At 50.8% G+C, this 19,047-nt stretch overlaps 2 protein-coding genes across 2 annotated transcripts; one reads left to right on the top strand and one right to left on the bottom strand.

The window, feature by feature from the left end:
• Positions 1 to 60: 60 nt before the first annotated feature.
• Positions 61 to 13,577, bottom strand: LIX1L (limb and CNS expressed 1 like). The gene is made up of 6 exons (XM_075040787.1): positions 13,188 to 13,577; positions 7,442 to 7,605; positions 6,205 to 6,345; positions 5,362 to 5,457; positions 3,524 to 3,601; positions 61 to 3,348 (listed from the first exon to the last, which is right to left on the bottom strand). Exons 1-6 carry the CDS (start codon positions 13,522 to 13,524, stop codon positions 3,106 to 3,108), a joined length of 1,059 nt encoding a protein of 352 aa, XP_074896888.1. The 5' UTR covers positions 13,525 to 13,577; the 3' UTR covers positions 61 to 3,105.
• Positions 13,578 to 14,261: 684 nt separating this feature from the next.
• Positions 14,262 to 17,808, top strand: PEX11B (peroxisomal biogenesis factor 11 beta). Its single transcript, XM_075040786.1, has 4 exons — positions 14,262 to 14,393; positions 14,533 to 14,648; positions 14,745 to 14,946; positions 15,343 to 17,808. Exons 1-4 carry the CDS (start codon positions 14,338 to 14,340, stop codon positions 15,707 to 15,709), a joined length of 741 nt encoding a protein of 246 aa, XP_074896887.1. The 5' UTR covers positions 14,262 to 14,337; the 3' UTR covers positions 15,710 to 17,808.
• Positions 17,809 to 19,047: the final 1,239 nt, after the last annotated feature.

Here is a 19,047-nt window from a genome sequence, read left to right as displayed (position 1 = left end):
GAGGCTGGGGGCACAATCCACCCCTTCTGCGCCAGAAGAAGAGAGAAGCCACCACAGCTACCCCAAAATCTAGTATTTTATTGTATAAAGTCATACATACAAACCGCAATGGCATATGGTGATTTATCCTTTCAGCTTTGCATTTAATTATGCGGCCCGAACAAGGAAAACAACCCATTTTGGATGCTGAGAAAACCTGGATTTGTTCATTTTATCACCTTCCACGTGGATCGGAGGCTGAAAAACGGTGCCTGAATTGCCAAAAACACAAGTCACGGAATATCAGATTTTCCTTTTCCCTTCCACCAGGAGGAATGGAAACACCCTAATCCTCCCCAATTCATATGAGAGCGGCTGTGGGCAGCAGCGAGGCATCCGAAAGAGCTCGTGTACGAGCTGGCGCTGCAGGACAGAGAGTCGTGGAGAGTTTTTCGCTGAAAAGCATTAAAATCCCGACATGGAAAACACTCGATGGTGCCCAAAAAAGCAAAAAGCACCAAGGAGTCCTCTACCAGGCAGGGCACAAAAAGGCAGTGGTGGAGGTGCCATGGGGTTTCTCGGGAGTTCCCTTATTTGCTGGATCAGGCCCTCGGATAAATCACCGTTTCACGCATTGGAACGCTACAGGCAGGTGTGGAAGTGCTGGTGGAGAGATGTTATTTCTAAAGCAAGTGATTAAATCCAAATACAAGGTCTAGATATTGCCAGCCAGTAAAAAAAAAACAAAACAACTCCACACCATTTACAATCACATTTATAAACTTGTTAAACATTAATACTGTTGTGTAAAGAGGCTGCATATAAAAAAATATATAAAAAAAACCAAAATAGGCTTGTTAGGACAAGAATACAAAACTAGAATACCTACAGATAATGCAATTTTTTAAAATCTCCATCTCAAAACAAAGATTATTGCTCGAATATCCGCCTGCCTCTGTGGTCAAACATACTGTGCGAGAGGCTGCTGCAGAGAAAGGAGAGGGTGCAAGGGGTGGCTGCCGGTGGAAACAGCAGAATCCCGAAGGCTTTGTACCTCCACTCGGGGGAAAAAAATGGAGAAAGCTCAAAGCTGCGCTGAAGAAAGAAGTCTGTCTTCAATACATATTCCCGCCGAGACACTGCTGGCGCTTTTGGGCTACGTATTGGAAAAGTAGGAAGGGATATAAGGGAATTACTTTGAACAAGTCGCTACTTTCTTGACTGAAGTTGAGCTGCAGGAACACTTTAAAGTCAGAAAGGGTGTTTTTAAAAATCTAAACGTCATACAGATTTAGTACTGACACGTGTACAAAGAATAGGGAACTATTCGCCTCAAAAAATAGTGCATAGAGATATTTTTGTTTCAGCAATGTTTTGTTCCACCACCACTATGACAAAGAAGGGACCACGCTCCGAAGCGGGTGCTCCCAGCTCCGCCAGCAGCACAGCTCTCACCATCACCCTCTCTCCTCGTTCAAGGCTACGCTGTGTAAACGTTCCGGGCCAGGGGGGCCAAAACCCGCAGCCCACACCTTCGTTTCGTCCAGCCTGGCAGTCACGCTATTCCTTTCCTCCTGTGCCAAGTTCTCACTGAGGAATGGTAAGCTCTGCGTGATCTGCTGACCTTGAAGAACTACTCAGTCCTCTGCTCTACCAGAAATCCTAAGAACTGTCCCCAATAACTGTTTCTTGGGGGGGGGGGGGGGGGGGGATGTGTTACAGCTGCGGAGGGAGCTGGGCAGCGTAAATTAGGCACAGTGAAGGGTCAGGCCCCTTTACCTGGCTGACAGAAGCAAAGCAGAGTTGAAGCCAAACCCTAGTCTGAGCTTTTGCTGCTTGGGGCTGGATCTGTGCTCTGGTTCAAAGGATTAAACACACTTCTAGTTAACAAAGACTTAAACACAGTTCTAGTTAATAAAGACTTGTATTCACAGAGCTCTTTGGGGAGAGGAGCTAAGCCCTTTCCCCTCTTATTGCTAGCAAGTTCTGAAACTCTGGCAAGGTTTTTTAAACCTTCCTTGAAAAGGCCAAGTCTGACATTTGGTTTGGAAGCTGCTCTGGAGAGAACAGCATGTCCATCTCTCATTTCTTGCAAGATTTTCAAAATTCCGCATCTTCTCCAACTTGGCTGGAGAAGCCAAAAAACACCCAACCCTCCATTTCCAGGGAAATAAACTGGCCACTTCACCCCCGCCACACTGACTGCTGGTGCTTGGGACAGGAGTTCAGCATCTCCAGCCTGCCAGGCTGGGCTAAGCACTGTAAGAACCCGAAGAGGACTGAAAAGGAGCAAAGCAGGAAGCTCTGTTTGGTGCAGACTTAATTAAACTGTCAAGTCCAATCCCTTAAGTACCAGGGCCTTGTAGTTTGTTATTAGGTGTATTATTTAGAGAATGAACTATGTCCTACCCCACAAGCAAAAAGCCAGAGCAGGAACAGATAGAGCCACCTGACAGTCGTAGGGGTAACTGCAAATCCTGCCTGAGCTTGGAGCTGGAATGCTGTAAGACTGATCCCCAGACTTAAGTCTGGCCAAAACAAAATCCCAGTTTTAAATCCCTTTTACGTGCTTGGGAGCATTCCCCCACACAGCTTGCATTGTAGTGTTAGAGAGAATGTGTTGGTGGTTTGGTTTTGTTGTTGTTTTTTTTTTTAAATTAGTGTGCTTATCAAGAAGGAGTTTTGATAGACACCCCCTCCCTACTATAGAAGCAAAATAAAAAAAAAAGCAGGTCTGCATGACATGCATCAGCTCCAAAGAACAGAAGCTTTCTGGAAGAAGTGCTACATTTCATGGAATACTGCTGACTACATAGTACCAACGTACAGCAGAGGTCTTCAGTGTTAATACTGAAAGGCTGCATTTTTGATGCCGACTTTAAAAAAAAGTGACAGAAGGAATTCTCTAGCAGATAGGGGGCTGAGGAGCAGGTCTAGAAGCAAGTATTAAAAGGTTTAAAAATCTGTACAGGACCTTTTTAAAAAAAAAAAAAAAATTCTTTATAATGTGCAAATGGGCCACAATTCTGGAAGAGGCATTACATGCTTTACGTGACACGGGATGGATCCCGTCAGCGTGGAGGTGTTAGCAGGCCTGAGGGAGTGGAACAACTTGCACGCCAGAGTCTAGCAGTTGGAGGAGTGCATGCTCCCCAGCTGGCCAGCTGCCAGCATCAGGATGTCTTTCTTCTCCTTATGGAAACGCAGCTCCTTCCCAGCCAGGCGGGCTTCGTCCAGCTCTCTCTCCGTCGAAGCCAGCTCTCTGGAAAGGGCCCCTGGGCTATTCTGCTCCCTGTTCACCCAGTCCATGGCCATCTGGTTCCTTATGTCATCATCCAGGGCGCGGTGGGAGTAGTGAGCCAGGACCTCCTGGTGGTAACGGACAGATGGAGGGGAGCTTAGGAAAGACAAGTCACTACACAGGACACACATCACTTAGTAGCATCTGGCTTCCTTGCCAGCTAAGGGAGCTTAAGCAGAAGGTTGTTGCGACCCTAACCCACCTAGAGTACAACTGCTCGAGACACCCAGAGCCCAGACTCACCTGCCGCGAGCACTGCCTCTCACGCATGGCTTTGAGGCTGCCGTTCCAATGCAACAGCTGGAAGACGGTCATCAACTCCTGCAACGGCAAGAGGCAGTCAGGCTGTGAGCAAATGTGGGGATGAGGATTCAGCGTTACCAGCAGTCAAGCTAGTTTCTAGCGATGGCAACAAGAAGCCGAGGACTTTGCAATATCATGCCCAGTACTTTGCAATTGCAAGGATCACGGAGTATGTTTGCAACCTCAGAGTTCATGAACAAAAGAATTCCAGCATTAACGAGTTAAGATTTATCAAAAAGACAAGAAAACCAGAGAAGCGGGGGAGGCAGAAGGCATCACCAATGTCCTAGGAGCCAGGATGCAAGGACAAAGCCTGTCTTACCCCACTAGACAACAATCCCCCGACCAGATGAGTGGATTACAGAGGAGACAAAGACGCTGACGCTTCACTCTGCCCCAGGGATCTCAGGATTCTGCAAGTAAGACTCTGCTATCTCCCAACCTCCAAGCTAAACCATCAGCTAGAGCGGGTGACAATCCAACGTTTTCAAGCAAACATTTCTCTCTGAAGGCCACACAAAATTTCTTTCATAAACTTGCAGCAACTAATTAGGCTTCCCAAGCACAAACACAGCCTAAGGAATATACATAACAGAGTCACCCTGTGTAAACAGGCCCATTAATATAAACACTTCTGTCTTCCGCCTACTGAGTTATTTCCATTCAAGGGAAATGAGCCAGGCAAGAAGTCGGCTTTGGGAAAAGTTTGCCTGCAGCAAAGAACCCCAAATACAGCAACACTACAGACTTAAGGCGCCTACTTTGAGATGCCTCCAAAGCCTGCTTCACCGTCTGGAGCAGAGTTACAGTCTAATTTCCCCTCTTCTAAAAATCCAGTTCCAGTTGGTGCGCTTACAGTCAACTCATCTGCACAAGAATCATTTTGAGTTACTTTTGAAGCCCAAGTTTAAATTAAAAGGATTCACGAATCTCAAAGCATTGTCATAACGATATATCTGTACATGCGGGGATAGACATCCTGCTTGACAACAAGGAGCATGCTCAAAGGCTATCAAGTCACATGTGGAATTCAGAGTGCTCTAAACAGTCTTCGTTACCTGGCTGCTCTGCTCCACTCATAGGAGCGGTTTCCTCAGAAAGGCTGGAATAAAGCCCAGAAGAATCTCAGTTCTCAGTCATCTGTTCTGCACGGACTCCTTCTGCCCCATTAACCAGAACTGATAAGTGTTATAGCAGTTTCCCTCAGCAGTTTGTACTTTTCATTTCACAGATGTTTTGTCGTAACGAGAGACAGACTGAGCATATTTCAGTAGGATATGAAGACTGCTCAGATAATGCTGTGGTTTGAGGGCATGTAACGACAGTAATCAAGACTCCTAATTCCACAATCAAAATGTCTTTGGATGAAAGATCTTCACCAGCTTTCCTAAGGGAAGCCAGATCTCTCCCATTTTACAGGGAGAGGATAAACACCACAAATGAAATGGCTCGCTTAATGCCATGAGTTAAGGTACCTGGAGATATCGCCTGGACCTCCAGCACCAGTTATCTAAATACTATGGCACTGAAAACACTGGATCAGAAGAATGCACGACCCTTTCACAATACTGAGCCATGCAAACATCAAAGAGCGTTTACAGAGAGAAGCCCAATTCAAAGTATTTTGTGGCTATACCAGCACCTGAAAGTGCCACAAATCCTGAATTGTGTTCTAAGAGGAAAGCCCCACTTTTATTTTGAACACAAAGCACTATGAATGTAGCTGAAAGATCAAACCACCCACCGCCTGAACTGTGTAATTAAATTATGAACAGTACCTGGAACTCCAGCATCGATTTTCCCTTGTTGGATTCCAGCATGAAGCGGAAAGCACCGATCCCAGTGTTGGGATTATCAGCTTCTTCTCGATTGCCCTGCAACAGACATTTCATTTAAGAGCTGCAATTCCCGAGCAAGTGCAGCTCACCTGGTACCTTCAAATTCTGCTACATCAGCTCCACTCCAGTAATTCCAGGTCAGATTAAGGAGGACAGCCTTACGCACCTCAGCCTTGTGCCTGCAGACACCTTACTGGTCTAATTCAGCCTTGAATACTTGCATCGTTCATTACAGCTCTCACGGAGCAACAGAGCCCGCTCTGCTTTTGGCAGTGCTGCTTGAAACAGGATTTTTTCTGCAGCTCATTATGGTGATTTCAAAGTTCTTACCATACTCTGGGTACCATCAAGTGCCATGTGACTGCACAGCAAGAACTCCCTCCAGGATAAGGTATAAGTGGGACAGTAAGAGAAGAATGCAAAGCTCCCACCGCTAGAAACTAAAGTTTCTGGAAAATATTTGGTTTAAAGAAAACTAGCCAATGTGACAAGCTGGTCACAGAAGGGCCACATGAATCAACATCTCAGTCTTATTATCCTGTCCTGCCTGATATGAGGGCAGCACAATCAAACTCGAGTAGAGTGTGAGACTGTGGGAGGAGAAGCAGGAGAACAAGAATTAGAGCTACAGTTAAAGTTTTAATACTCAGAAGTTACTGAAAAAAAACCTGCCATAAAGAGTTCCAGATGTAAAAGAAAACTTCTCTTCCCATGTTTTGAGGTTTTTTCCCCAGTCAATCCATCCCCATCAACTGCAGCCGTCTGGGCATTGAAAAACCTTACATTGAAAGATGCCAGGGCCTCTGACACACTCTTCTCAATGAACTCATCTGTGATCCTCCGGGAGGGATGCTCATTAAAGACTGAGTTCATTAGTGCAATCTTCGCAGCGCTCCTTCGGGCTTCAGCCTTGGTTGGACAGAACTGAGGAGAGACAAGAAAGAGGACTTCTCAGGACAGAAAGACAGCGAGATGACCGAGATCCCTTTGGCCTCATGCTCCAAACTTCTCCCCCCAACACACGAAATAGGAATTAGGTGGCAGTGTTGTGTAGTTTTGGAAAGTTGTGCTCTCAGACATCCTGAAATCATTAGGAGCTAGTTTTAAACCACAGCTATCCCAACCATGCTAAACACAAAAATTAGGCAGGCAGCTGAACTCAGCACATAGTATCTGCATCAGGAAATGCCACCAGTCAGATCATCAACAGAATTAATTAGCTTAAAACCAAAACGTAACAAAATTACTCTTAAGCACAAGGACCGCTCTTCAGGATGGGTAGACCATGTAGCTGCTAGAACTGTTTCTTTTGGATACGTTCTTCAAACCAAGACTAGAGAGTAACTGCCTAAAGCCACTGCAGCAAAGGAATCTGAAATGCAGTCAGGACCCATTGTGATTTTTGGACCTTAATCTTTCCGATGAAGTATTTGGGTTGGACATTTTCCTTTTAAACAGAATGAGGGGAGAAACTATTGATCCAATGTTATGATTTGATTTCTAGAGTCTTTTGGCACCTTGAGAAGAGGTTCGGGGTCAAATCCAGAGCCCTTGCAAGGAAATACTACGCTACCAGTTTGTCCGAGCTGCATCATGTAAATACATCCCAGTGCTTAATCCTGGGAAGGAGAACAAAGTATCAAAACCAGCCAATCTAACGGTTTTCTCTGATACCACATATCTTACCTCAGCTCTGCTAAGGTCCAAGTCAGTCATGTGTAGGGAATACAGTACATACAGCAAAGTAAAATTTACAGCTCAGCCTTCCCAGATTGAATTTGGGTGGGGTTTTATAGGCAATTAGGAATGCTTACTAGCCAGCTTGAAATTAAAGAGGGTTACAGTCAGACCCATGTCATTCACATGCTTCAAATCGGCAGGAAAATGTTAATGCTGTGCCCAGTGCAGAAAGGTATTTGAGCACTAATTCTGGTAGGGAAAGATTCTAAGGGCACCCGAGTTAGACTGCTTTAAAGAGTGAGCTACGCAGCAGGGACAGCCTCCAACCAAGCCACCATACCTGGAAACTGCCAAAGCAGCTCCCTCCCGGCAAGGTGACATAGCAGACATAAGGGGGGCTGTTGGAAGGGACCATCTCATACACCACGAGGGCTCCGTTTTTCAGATCAGCTCCACGTGACTGCTTCATCTGCCAGAACTCCTGAAGGGCCTCCACAACATTCACTGAGGAGACAGAAATAGAATCGAGTTCAGACACAGAAAACAAGAGCCTGGGAAGCTGGTTTCCTCAGGTATCACCTGCCAGGAACGGCCACATCCAGAAACAGCACGGCATAAATGTTCAGTGTATTCCCACCTACGCAAGCAGGGCCCTGCCCAGGGAGCTCAGTTATATCTTGTATTAAAAACCATCAGCTTCAAGGGAAGCTGTAGGTGCATGATGTCAACACAAGCACACCTCTCCCAGCAAGAGGAACATAAGGAGAACCACTGAGTTATAAAACAAAGCTTCCTACAGAAAAGCTCTTCTCATTCCAACAAACTTAGGGAAAAGCTTTCAGAAGAGGACTTGAAAAAGGCTGCAGAGCAGCAGGGCAGCGAGGCGTTTTTTCCTCCATGAGAGGGCTGTCAACAGGCTCAGCAGGTTCGCTCACCTGCCTCAGCTGATCCTCAATACTGACATTCTTACATTTAAGACAAAAATAAAGCAGCTGACCTGCGTGTGCACTGTTAGACCTGTAGAAACCACCTGCCTTTACACTGAACATCATGTACCTAGCTCAAAACAACGTGATGAAGACACAAGAAGTGACCCAAGGCATAAAGCTACCCAGCTGAGGCCTTCTGGCAGAACTCCCTGTAATTTGGGTGGGAACACGACACAGAGAGTGTGTAACAGAACAGAGGAGAATAGAAACATCTAACTGGAGAATCTCGTTTGTGCCATTCGCCGTGGGAGGATGTATAACCAAACAGTGAATCACAGGCTAAGACCAGGATTAGCATTGTTATAGTAAGTGGTTTTTCCATCCCAGTTAGGAAACCAGAGCCTAAAATGTTAGCCCTCATTGACATTGGTAATTACAGTCTTTTCAGGAGAAGTTGTTTTTAAGCAGGCACCTCTTCTGGAGCACCAAATTTGTTAGACAGAGTTTGAGCACTTGCTCAAATTTAACGACCCAGCAGCCAGTCCACACCATGCACAGCCGACCAATGCACACAGCCCTTGCGGCAATCGGCGTGCAGCCTAAATCCATGAGATTAAATTCTTATTTTAATATGCATGCAAGAACTAGAAGTGTTTGCTGTAACAATGAGCCAGCTGTCCTGCCACTCTCCTCATTTTTGAATCCCCAGTGCTGCGAGGACTTCCTTTGCTTACCCACCCTTTATTTTGTCAAGGTTTGGGCAAGAAAAATGACCCTCATATTGTCCAATGCTCTAAGTCCCAACGAATTTGCTCTAACCTTCTTTCTGTGCTGAAGAGTTTGACAGGTAGCTGTAGGAAAAGCCTGCCCTCAGCTCTTTCTCAGCACTACTTCTCTAAGCCTTTTTAATCTCAGCAATCGCTTTGAAGCAAGGCAATCTGCAAAATAGATTACAACAACTCCTCACTAATGCAAAAGCTGTTAAAAGGACTCCACTCCAGAGTTCTCCTTTTAAGCAAAACAAGAAAAATATCTCCAAATCCCCACGCAAGCTCTCCTGTGAGGAGCTGTATGCAATGCAGCAAGCACCGAGGCAGAGCACCAAGTGAGACGGGGCTGCTGTTCTCAAAGTCTCCCAGGGTAAGATGTAAAAGGGAGGTTAATTTGAGGCCACGCGTGAAACCTGAGGTGCCAAGACCATCACAAGCCACCCTGGCTTAGCTTTTTGGTTGCCCACACAGTGCTGTAACTTTTTAGGTCTTCAGCCAGGCAGCTTTCAGGAAGACAGTAAGCTTGAGCCTTTTGTTTTATTGCGTTCTGTAAGATGAAGCTAGGCGAGGAGTCACTAGCACAGTAGTTCCTCACTAAGCATTTCCCTTCTCTTTCAACCACAGGCTTTTCAGGGCATTTGTTCATAAAGCAGTTGCTTTGGATTATTTTCAAGTTTAATTTGGGGTTTGGTTTGGGTTTGGGTTTTGATGAAACATGCAAGACGGGCAATTTTCCACTGAAGACTAACAAAAAGCCATACAAACAATACACAGTTCACTGCCAGTTCTCCAGTGCACCAATACCCAGACAGAATTCCCATCCATCCAGGCAGATTCCCTTCCCATGGACAGTGTAAGTCATGCACATAATCCCCAACAGATTTGGAGACACAATGCCCAATTCAATAACGGCTTCAGGGACTCTTTGGCACAGGGCAACTGAGACTTCACAGCAGCGACCACACAAGAAACTGCAGAGAAAGCCGAGCTACATCAGGCAACGCAAATTCCCACGACACACAGAATTACTCTGAAAATTCAGAGAAATTATAGTTTGGTTTAATTTAGTGAAGTCTGAGAAGTTGGCATTAAGAGCAGGTTAATGAGGAAACGCCATGCAACACGTGCACGGGCACGGAATTTTGTTTTCAGCCCAAGACAAGGGTTCCTCTATGCCAGACGCTGGCTGGGTACTTCGTTAGCAACTGGAGCAATAGGTCAGGCAGCTGAGAAGCATCCAAAAGAGGTTTTCTTCACAGACTGGATTCAATACTTCCAGCTGCCGAAGGCAGGATGGTTTTAGGAGATGAGAGACTAAAATACCTAATTGAAACTCTACAAATGCTTCAGAACAATATGCTTTTATAAGGCTGGAAAGCAAACTGCGCCACTACACACAGAGGCCTGCCCATCTGCCCTCTCCTCCCCAGTGCAGCTCCAGCTACAACACTGCACATGTCGTATTTAGCAGACAAATACTGGCTGAGTGCTACAGTGTGCTGAATCCTAAGTGAAATCTTAGTCTGTATTTGCTCTGGATTGATGATTTTCAGCCTTGCTCATTCACCCCCCTCCTCCCATTAAATCACAAAATAGCAATGTGGGGGAAAGAAGCAGGAGACGTGAAGTTTGCTTTCATTTACAGAAAGCATCCTAAATCTTGTTGTGCCTCACAGTTGCAACAGGACAGTCCTCGAGAAGGCAGGGACACCTGCACCCTGAAGGATTTATCCCTTATGGAACACGAAACACAACAGCTCGGGCTAGGGAGAAAGAAGAACGACTGGATGGTTTGAACGCAGGTAAAGATGCTGAAGAGGTGATGTTATCTTTGCACCTTACACGAGGTCATGTTTAATGGGAAACCCAACCTGTAAAAGATATTTTAAATGCCTGCAAGTAGAGCAAGTCTCTCTACCAGCTTAAAACACTGGAACTCTTATTATCTGCATCAGTCGATACCTTTTAGTCTGTCTGTTTGCATTTCTGAGGGCAGGAACTGGAAATGCTGATCTTATAGAAAAACTTTGTCACCCACCTGTGGGAGACCCACAGATTTACAGAGCACAGCTTAACCCATATGGGGCGGCTCCTGTCAGAGGTTTACCCTTTAGATTTGCCACTCCGAGAAAAGACAAAGAGAAGCTGGGAGACACAAAGCAGAGCCTGCTCTGACCATCACTCATATCTGTTTATTGCTTTGGAGCATAACCCCGTATCCCAGCGTTGTGTATACGATAGCACATCTGACTTGCATATTAAATACAGAAAAGTAAGTGATTCCACATGGTGCTGAGTTGCTCCAGAGCCAGATGAGCAGCGGTCCCCCCGCATGCCGGTGGCGCCGACTGCCAAGCACTCACCATTTGGAAGCCTATGACCGCCTCTGTTGGACCTGCTGCCGTAGCCGGAAGAAGCCAGGAACTCAAAATAGTTGCAAAGTGTCTCCTTTCGGGTGGGGTGGAAGATTCTTTCCATCACAGGGCCAGTAAAATATGTGCTTTAACCTTTTTTCTTGCTTCCGTACTTTTTATTTTTTTTCTTTTCTAAACAAAAAGGAGTCTACAAGAAACCCAGATCTGAGCCTCCTCTGGGGGCTCTCGCACGACCGGGCGCCTCTGATGCAATACTTGGAGCCCCGTGGTGCCGGAGTGTGGTGGAGTACTTAACACCCCCGCAACAGCCTCTTCCAGCACCAGCAGCCTGCAGAGCCGATTTCTCCTCCCAGCCACGGGGTTTTTCATCAATAGGGTGCAGCTGTGCACAGCACAGAACTGAGGGGGATCCCAGGAAAACTGCGGCCACCAGGAACAGGCAAGGATTGCCCAACAGAGCCCTCTTCGCTGCTGCCTTCATTGAAAGAAATGAGCTTTTTTTTGTCATGACATCAAGTTGAAGTAAAGGAATTACATACAGAGGACTAAATCACTGCCACAGAAGAAGTGTCCTCCTTCTTAAAAACATAAAAAGCATCTAAAAAACATTAAAAAAAATAAACACTCTCCACTTTCTGTTAACTTTATCACACGTTTACCTGTTACAGGCACAGCACAAGCACAAAACCTCCTCAGCTTTAAACCACAAGCTAGGGAATTGTCTGCCCAGCTCAAGTTCCTACGCCTGCCTTCGGGGTCACCTATATACTTGCCTACCCCTACCCTGTCTTCTTTCCCTGATTTACAAAAGCAAAAAACCACGTCAAATCAGGTATCTGGAAACAGTTGATACCATAAATACAAATGTTTGCATTTAAGAGGCCACAGAGCTTTCTAAGAAAAAGAGATCTGTGAATGTTTCTCTAGTTTGACCCCTGAAACCATGAGACTCCTTAGGGAAAAGGCAGACTCAGAGAAGCCATGGACTCGGCAGTTTTACTTTACTCACTTTCACGTTTTTGGCACAAGCAGCCCCAAATAGATTGGGCTGGAGCAGGGATCCTCCTTTCCTCCTCACGCTCACCTTTAACATCACCCAAACCATATGAGCTCACTCTGCAGGGCTAGGAGATCCCAAGCACGAGGGTTGAGACAGCAGCAGACGCCGGAAAAGTCTCCACAAATGGCACAAAACACTTATTACTGACGTTGAACCTAATGACAACAGTCAAGGGTGCCTCCTCGGTCACTCTTATAGCCCATCGCATGGGCAAGCCACCAGCTGAACACCGCTGGGATAGGGAACATACAGCCACGGGAGAGGCTCCCAATTCACTTCTTTTCTCTACATCATAGATCTGCACGGAAAGGCTGCTCAAAGCTCGGTGGTGGGAAGCAAAGGGAAGCAGGGCTCTCGCCCAACAAGGCTGCCAGGCAAATTCCAGGAAAGGAAGAGGGTCTTAGAGAGGTCCACACCTTAAAGCTCATGCTGGAGAAGATAGAAGGGGGAAGGGTAGCATGGACCAGGGAAAATGGGTTACAACAGGAATCCCAGACACGGGAGAATTAATGGGGAAGGAGGACTGGGACAGGATAATCCCGGACACGAGGCTGGAAGGAAAAGGGGGAGCTGACAGGGAAACACCCTGAGAAGATGCCAGACCCTACAGCAATGGGATGGGACATGGGGCGCCTGGGCTCCAGAGCAGGGCCGGGGGGAAGGAAAAGGGGTAAAGAAGAGCCCCAGCCCTGGGGCACGGACTGCGTGGGAGAGGGGAGAGGATCCCATGCCCTGGGAGAAGGCGGTGGGGAATAAGATGGAGGAAGAAACCAGTTCAAGCTGCAGAGGAGCCAGCCCTGGGCGAGGGCAGCAGGAGGGCGGCCCCGGGGTGGGGTGTCCGACACGGAGGAAATGGGGCGAGAAGGGGCCAAGTACGGGAAAAGGGTCTCCCCCCGGGTCCCTCGCCCTCAGCCCCCCAGGCCCCCTCCTCCCCCGCCCGCCCCCGGCTCACCGCGGCCGTAGCCCTGCGTGTGCTTGGCGAAGCTCCTCACCACCGCCTCCACCGCCTCCCGAAGCACGGCGGGAGGCCCGGCGCCGGGCGGCGGCGGCGCGGCGGGTCCCTGCAGCCCCAGGGGGGGAGGCGGCGGCGGCAGCCCCAGCCCCAACCCCAACCCCAGCCCGGTCGGGGGCGGAACGGCGGGCAAGGGCGCCGCCACCGCGGCGGGCGGAGGTGCGGGAGGCGGCGGGGGAGCCGAGGCGGCGGCCGGAGCCCCGGTAACACCGGGCCGGAGGGAGCGCAGAGTCCCCACGCCGGGCTGCAGCCGCTGAGCCCGCACCGACTCCATCATCGCCGCCAGCCCGCTCCGAGAGAGACCCCCGCCGTGCAGCCGCTGTCACTCACCGCCCAAGGGCCCAATGGGCGTGGAGATCGCCTCAGGGAGGGGGCGGGACGACAGTGGGAGCTGGCCAATGGTAGCATGGAAAAGACTTTGGGGCGGGGCAGAAGGAGGGTGGTGGGAGGGCGGCAGCAGGCCAATCGCAGGACAGAGGATCGGGAAGGTGGGCGGGGAGAGGAGGGGAGCGGCCAATCAGAACTGGCTTGTAGGGCGCGGAGAGACAGGGGCGCGCCCTCCCTACTTACCCCAATCACAAGTGAGGGACACGGCGAGGGGGCGGGGCTTAGAAGATAGCTGTCCAGTCGTGCTGCAAGAATGATAATAATAACAGAGGAAAGAACGAATCAAAATGCAAAGCAGCGGAGGCGGAGGCAGGGAATTGTAACCGTCTTCTTATTGGTCGGGAGGAGGGGGCGGGAAATGGAAAAATTAACCAATCAAAGACTTCGATACAGGTTTAGAGAGGGAGACCGTTCCAATTGCCCATTCACGGCCTCTGTTTTGATGGAAAAGGGCGGGGTCTGGCGTATCTAGCCAATAGGGATAAGCTGTGCGGGCATGAAGAGGGTGGCCTGGCTCTTCTCTGTTGCCGCCAGCCACCAGGTGGCGCTAGGGCTCACCCTCCGCGCCCTTCTTTGACCTGCGGCGGCTTCCGTCGCGCTCCCGGAAGTCGTGGCGCGTCGCGTCGCGTCGCGTCGCGTCGCGTCGTGTCCTGCCGAGGCCCCGCACCGGGGAGCGACGCCTCGGGCCCGGCCCGGCCCCGCCATGGAGACCTGGGTCCGCTTCAGCGCCCAGAGCCAGGCTAAGGAGCGGCTTTTCAGGTATGGGGGGGCTGTTACTGTGCCGGTTCCGGTGTAGGGCTGCCTGGCCTCCCCTCACTGGGGCCCGGGGGAGGGCGGTCACGGAGGCCCCTGGGGAGGGTGTGGGGTGTGGGCCCCCCCCTCATGCTGTCTCTTGCAGGGCCGCGCAATACGCCTGTGCCTTGGCGGGGGATACGCTGCGGAGGAACGGGGCGAGCGCCGGGGTCTTGGCCAGCGTTCGGCAGCTGGAGGCTCACCTCAGCCTGGGCCGCAAGCGTGAGTGGGGCTGCCCCGGTGCTGGGGGGGGGGGCGGGGACCCTCCTTTATCCGCCCTCCTTCTTCTCCTTCGGTGACCATCCGTCTGTCCCGCAGTGATGCGCCTGGGTAGCTCGGCCGAAGCATTGGAGGCGGCAAAACGAGCTATTCACCTGTCGGACATGGTGCTGCGGTTCTGCGTCACCCTCAGCCACCTGAACAGGGCCATGTACTTCGCCTGCGACAATGTTCTCTGGGCGGGGAAGACGGGGCTCGTCCCCAGCGTGGACCAGGAGAAGTGGGGCCAGAGGTCCTTCAGGTGAGGGGATTGGACAGCTGTGAGCTGCCGGCAAGGAGTCAGTATGCTTCCTCAGGGAGAGAGCAGGTTTCTTGCTTCTTTGCTGCTGTCCCACAGAGTAGGGGTGGATGAAGGGGTCTGAGCTCCCTTCCCAAGCGCTGCATGCAGGGGCTTCTCTTCTCCTTGCACCGTACCGATGGCAAGAGAGCTGGCGGGTGCTTGGCCCGGCTCAGCCCCTCAGCTGTCAGTAGAACGTGGAGTTTTCTGCACAGGGTGGGTGTTTTAAGGCATTTCTTATTTTTGTGGCTGAAAAGGAAACAGTTAGAGGCTCCCAGCTTCACGGACAATGATCATCAGCACTGTTTTCCTGCTCTCTCTGCTCTCCTTGCCCCACCATTCCTCTTCCTCTTTTTTTAGATATTACCTCTTTGCCCTCATTGTGAACCTGAGCCGGGATGCCTACGAGATCCAGATCCTGATGGAGCGCGAGGCAAACGGGAAGCGAGCAAAAGGCAACGAGAACGGGTGCCAGGTCCGGGCTGACAATGGGCTCCAGCAGCTGGGGCTGAGGCTGCAGATCCAGCTCCAGCTTCTGATCCGTGTCCTTAGGAACAACCCTCCTCTGCTACTGGACGTGGTGAAAAATGCCTGCGACCTTTTTATCCCCCTGGACAAGCTGGGGCTGTACAAAACCAACCCGGGCTTTGTGGGGCTGTGCGGCCTCACCTCCTCCATCCTCTCCATCCTCACCATCCTTCATCCCTGGCTCAAACTGAAGCCTTAGTTGTTCTCAGAGCCTGCCTCCAGGCTCAAAGCCAGCACAGGCAGATATGTGGGGACCCTGGGGGGTTACTCCTAGGGCTGGGATACGACTAAAGCTGACTGGCTCAATCCCGTTGCCTGCGGCTGCGCGTTCACATCACGCTTGGCTGCCGTAATAAACGGGTTGTGGAGACGGGAGAAAGGTAGAGGGAGTTTGTGGCGTCGGAGCCTGCAGGGACCTGCTCCCGCTCCCTTGGTTCCCTGTGTCGCTGGTGGGGAGGGTGATACTCAATGGACCTAAATTTGGTTCTTCTCCCCATCAACTGTAGGGCCTGTCTGGCTGTTTTAGGGCTTTAATCTTTCCCCTCCCTCTTTGGGGGGGTCTCTTAACATGGAGCCGGCCAAGAGGGAAATATTTGGGGCCGGAGAAAGCTGCCTGGGTCACTGGGTGCTTCTCCCACATTGGGGGGGCGGGGTTTAAACCGCAGGGTGGGGGTGAGTCTAGCGCCGGCTGGTGCATCCAGCACCTGTTTTGACACTTTATCATCCTTTTAAGAAACTTTTTAAGTGCAGATAGAGAGGGTGAGTTGAAAGGACTTTGACTGCAGATGAGCCGTACTCAGCTGGGCATTCAGAGGTGAGCTTGGGGTAAGTCCGTGGGGTCTTGGCCAGTTCCGCTCTGCCGGCTGGTCATGGGTTTGAGGTGAGATGGGGCAGGGTATTTCCCTGTAGAAGAATATTTGCTTGCCTGCACCTTCCCTGCAATCCCAATGGGGAAGAAGTGACTGCAGTGAGTTGCACCAAGCCTTGGGGTCACTCCCAGCCCTTCCTGCTTGGATCTCTCTGTTTCTGAGAACAGAAAGGGGATTCAGGCAGCCCGAGCTCTTCCCTACAGCTGTGAAGAAGTTGAAATCTGTGTATCTGCCTCCCTCCCTCTGCCTGGTGGTGCACAGGTTCATCCTGCTGAGCATTCGCTGCAGTTTGCTTCTCAGATGTCCTTTTTGGTGGCTTTTCTGGGGATAAATCGGGGAGGAGATGGCTCGATGCTGTGATTCTCTGCGTCAGTTGTTCCCACCTGCTTTTCTCTCTGAGCTGGCACTGCTATCTCACTAAAATTGCCCAGTTTCCTTGGTTTCTGTGACACTGGATAATGCTGTTTATGCCAGGCAGTGGGTTTGACCTGTCTCTAAAGAGTGTTTTACTTAACCATGGATTGAAGGACACACTTGGAGCTGGTTATTTGTATCCAGAGGTGGGCTGTTCCTCGGTCCATCCCTGGGAGGGCAATACGGAGGGAGGGAGTGACCCCGTGTGCTTTTAAAACCCACTGGGGTGGGTTTTTTTTGAGCTTCAGCAGCTCCGTGCACAAACAGCTCAAGCTTCACCCACTTCCAAGCACGTCTGCGTGGTGGCAAAGGCTTGTCCCTGGACTGGAAAACCATGGTTCCCTCACTTGAGAGCGCTACCTCAGGTTTGTTAGTCCAGACCCAGCTCCAGGATCTCCCTGGCATTTTCCATTCAGCATCTCCCGGCTTTCTGTGGGCTCTGGGGTGATACAGGCAGGGGAAAGGCTGAGTCGCTGGGAGAGGGTGGGTGCGTGCAGCCTGAAACTGAGCTGAACTGCCCAGAGCTTTAGCAAGAGGGAGTTTAAGTCAGCTGGATAATGAAGGAGGTGGCAGTGGGGTGTAAGAACATGGGGTCTTTCTGCCTGCAAACCGATTCAGTCAGGGAAGGTGCAGGGTGAGGTACTCGGACCCAAGTATTTGGATGGCGAAAGCTGCGCCCCCCCCAGGTCCCCTCAGCAAATGGTAAAGAGCTGGAGCAAAATCTCAGCTTGGACTCAGCGACTTGGAACTCTTGGTGGAGAAGGTAAATCGGTTATGAGAGTGAAAGGCAGCTGACCCTAGCACGTCAGCAGCTTCCGCGTGCTGTTACCGCAGCAGTTTTAATGTGTTAGAGCAATATTTTACTTTGGCGGAGGTTGGGAAGGTATGGTGAAGGGCTGCGTGGCATCTTCTGCTCCTCACTCATGTGTAAATACTGTGTTATAAATAGGCGTCTGCGCTAATCACGGTCCTGTGGCGGTTTGCAGAGTTAATTATTAAAGCCCGGTTGCTGAGATGTCACTGTTTTCCTCTGTCTTCGTGATCCTGGATGGATGAACACGCAGCCCTGTGTGTCTGGCCTGTGTCGGGATGGGGTCTCGGACTCGGTCCTAATGTGCGTTTCCCAATATACCAGGCAGTGAGTGATGGGGACACCCTGGGGACCCATCCTCCCCCCCAGTATTTAGGGTCTTTGCTGCTGCCGTCGCTGGGGAATGCATCAACAGCCCTTTTCCACCCCCCTTTCCTTCCCACAGTGGTGGCAGTGAGCCGAGGTCTCCTGCCCCCAGCCCTTTTCGGAGCAGATCAAGGGCGTCGAGTCTTTTGTGCGTGCCTGGCTCGCTCTAGCATCTGCAGCAAATCCCCCCCGCTGTGCTTTTGAGCTGGCAAAGAATGTGCGGGAGAAGCTGGGAAGGCAAACAAGCTCATTTTGTCTTTTCCTTCAGCTCTTCTTCCCCATCTCCAGGCATTTTTTTGCTTAGCCGCTGTGGGCAAATGAGTTTGCTGGTGCTCAGAGCTGGCAGGGCAGGCTGTGTCTGGACTCCCAGCCTGCCAGAAGGGGATGGGACTAGTTTCCTTTGGCCAGGAGATGGGAACGGGAGGTCTCCGGCATCACAGCAGGGTGCTCCTGGCTTTCCCGGCACCCAAGTGGGACAAACGGCTCCTCTCGGCAGGGGCAGTTTAGCCACGGCCGGTTTATTGAGCAGTTCAGCAAAGCCCGCAGCAGGTCCCTGGCTATGGGAAACCTCCATCCATCACCTTGGCTCTGGGGAGGGACGGACAGATGGACATTCCCGTGCTCGGAGGGCTCTGCCGGCACCGCAGGCACCCAGCGCTGCTCCCGTTCACCCATGGTGAGACTGGGGAGGGACATACCCTGGATCAGGCAGGGCTCAGCGACTCCGGTTTGCCAGCTGTCCCCTCAAATCTGCTTCCACCTTCACAGCCGCCGTGGGGGAGGCTCACCCCATCTGGCAATGGCTGGAGGCAGCTGAGACTTTTTGGATGATGCCATGGATGCCGGTGGCTCTCCCTCCCGCCCCCCTCACCACCTCCAGCAGCTGGTGGAAAACCAGCAGAGCCCCGTGGTAGGTCTCAGCAGCCGAAACCTCTGTGAAAGCCGGTGCAGGAGCTGGCCCTCCTTGCCGGGCGCTGCCTGCCGGTGCTGCAAGGTCCCACATGTTGCCCACCAAGATGACAGGTACCGGCTGCTGGTACTGTGGCTGCTGAGGCCAGTGGGAGCTGGAGCAGTCAC

This window comes from Buteo buteo, chromosome 11 (assembly GCF_964188355.1).
Source record: "Buteo buteo chromosome 11, bButBut1.hap1.1, whole genome shotgun sequence".
Classification (NCBI taxonomy): Eukaryota; Metazoa; Chordata; class Aves; order Accipitriformes; family Accipitridae; genus Buteo; species Buteo buteo.
This window is presented reverse-complemented; position numbering and strand designations above follow the sequence as displayed.

Coding starts and splice junctions, on each gene's coding strand:
- LIX1L (XM_075040787.1), bottom strand. CDS start 13,524: ATGATGGAGTCGGTGCGGGCTCAGCGGCTGCAGCCCGGCGTGGGGACT. Junction 5,458..6,204: donor AGGCCCTGGCATCTTTCAAT/GTAAGGTTTTTC, acceptor TGTCTGTTGCAG/GGCAATCGAGAAGAAGCTGA. Junction 3,349..3,523: donor AGAGGCAGTGCTCGCGGCAG/GTGAGTCTGGGC, acceptor CGTTACCACCAG/GAGGTCCTGGCTCACTACTC.
- PEX11B (XM_075040786.1), top strand. CDS start 14,338: ATGGAGACCTGGGTCCGCTTCAGCGCCCAGAGCCAGGCTAAGGAGCGG. Junction 14,649..14,744: donor CCTCAGCCTGGGCCGCAAGC/GTGAGTGGGGCT, acceptor TCTGTCCCGCAG/TGATGCGCCTGGGTAGCTCG. Junction 14,947..15,342: donor TGGGGCCAGAGGTCCTTCAG/GTGAGGGGATTG, acceptor CTCTTTTTTTAG/ATATTACCTCTTTGCCCTCA.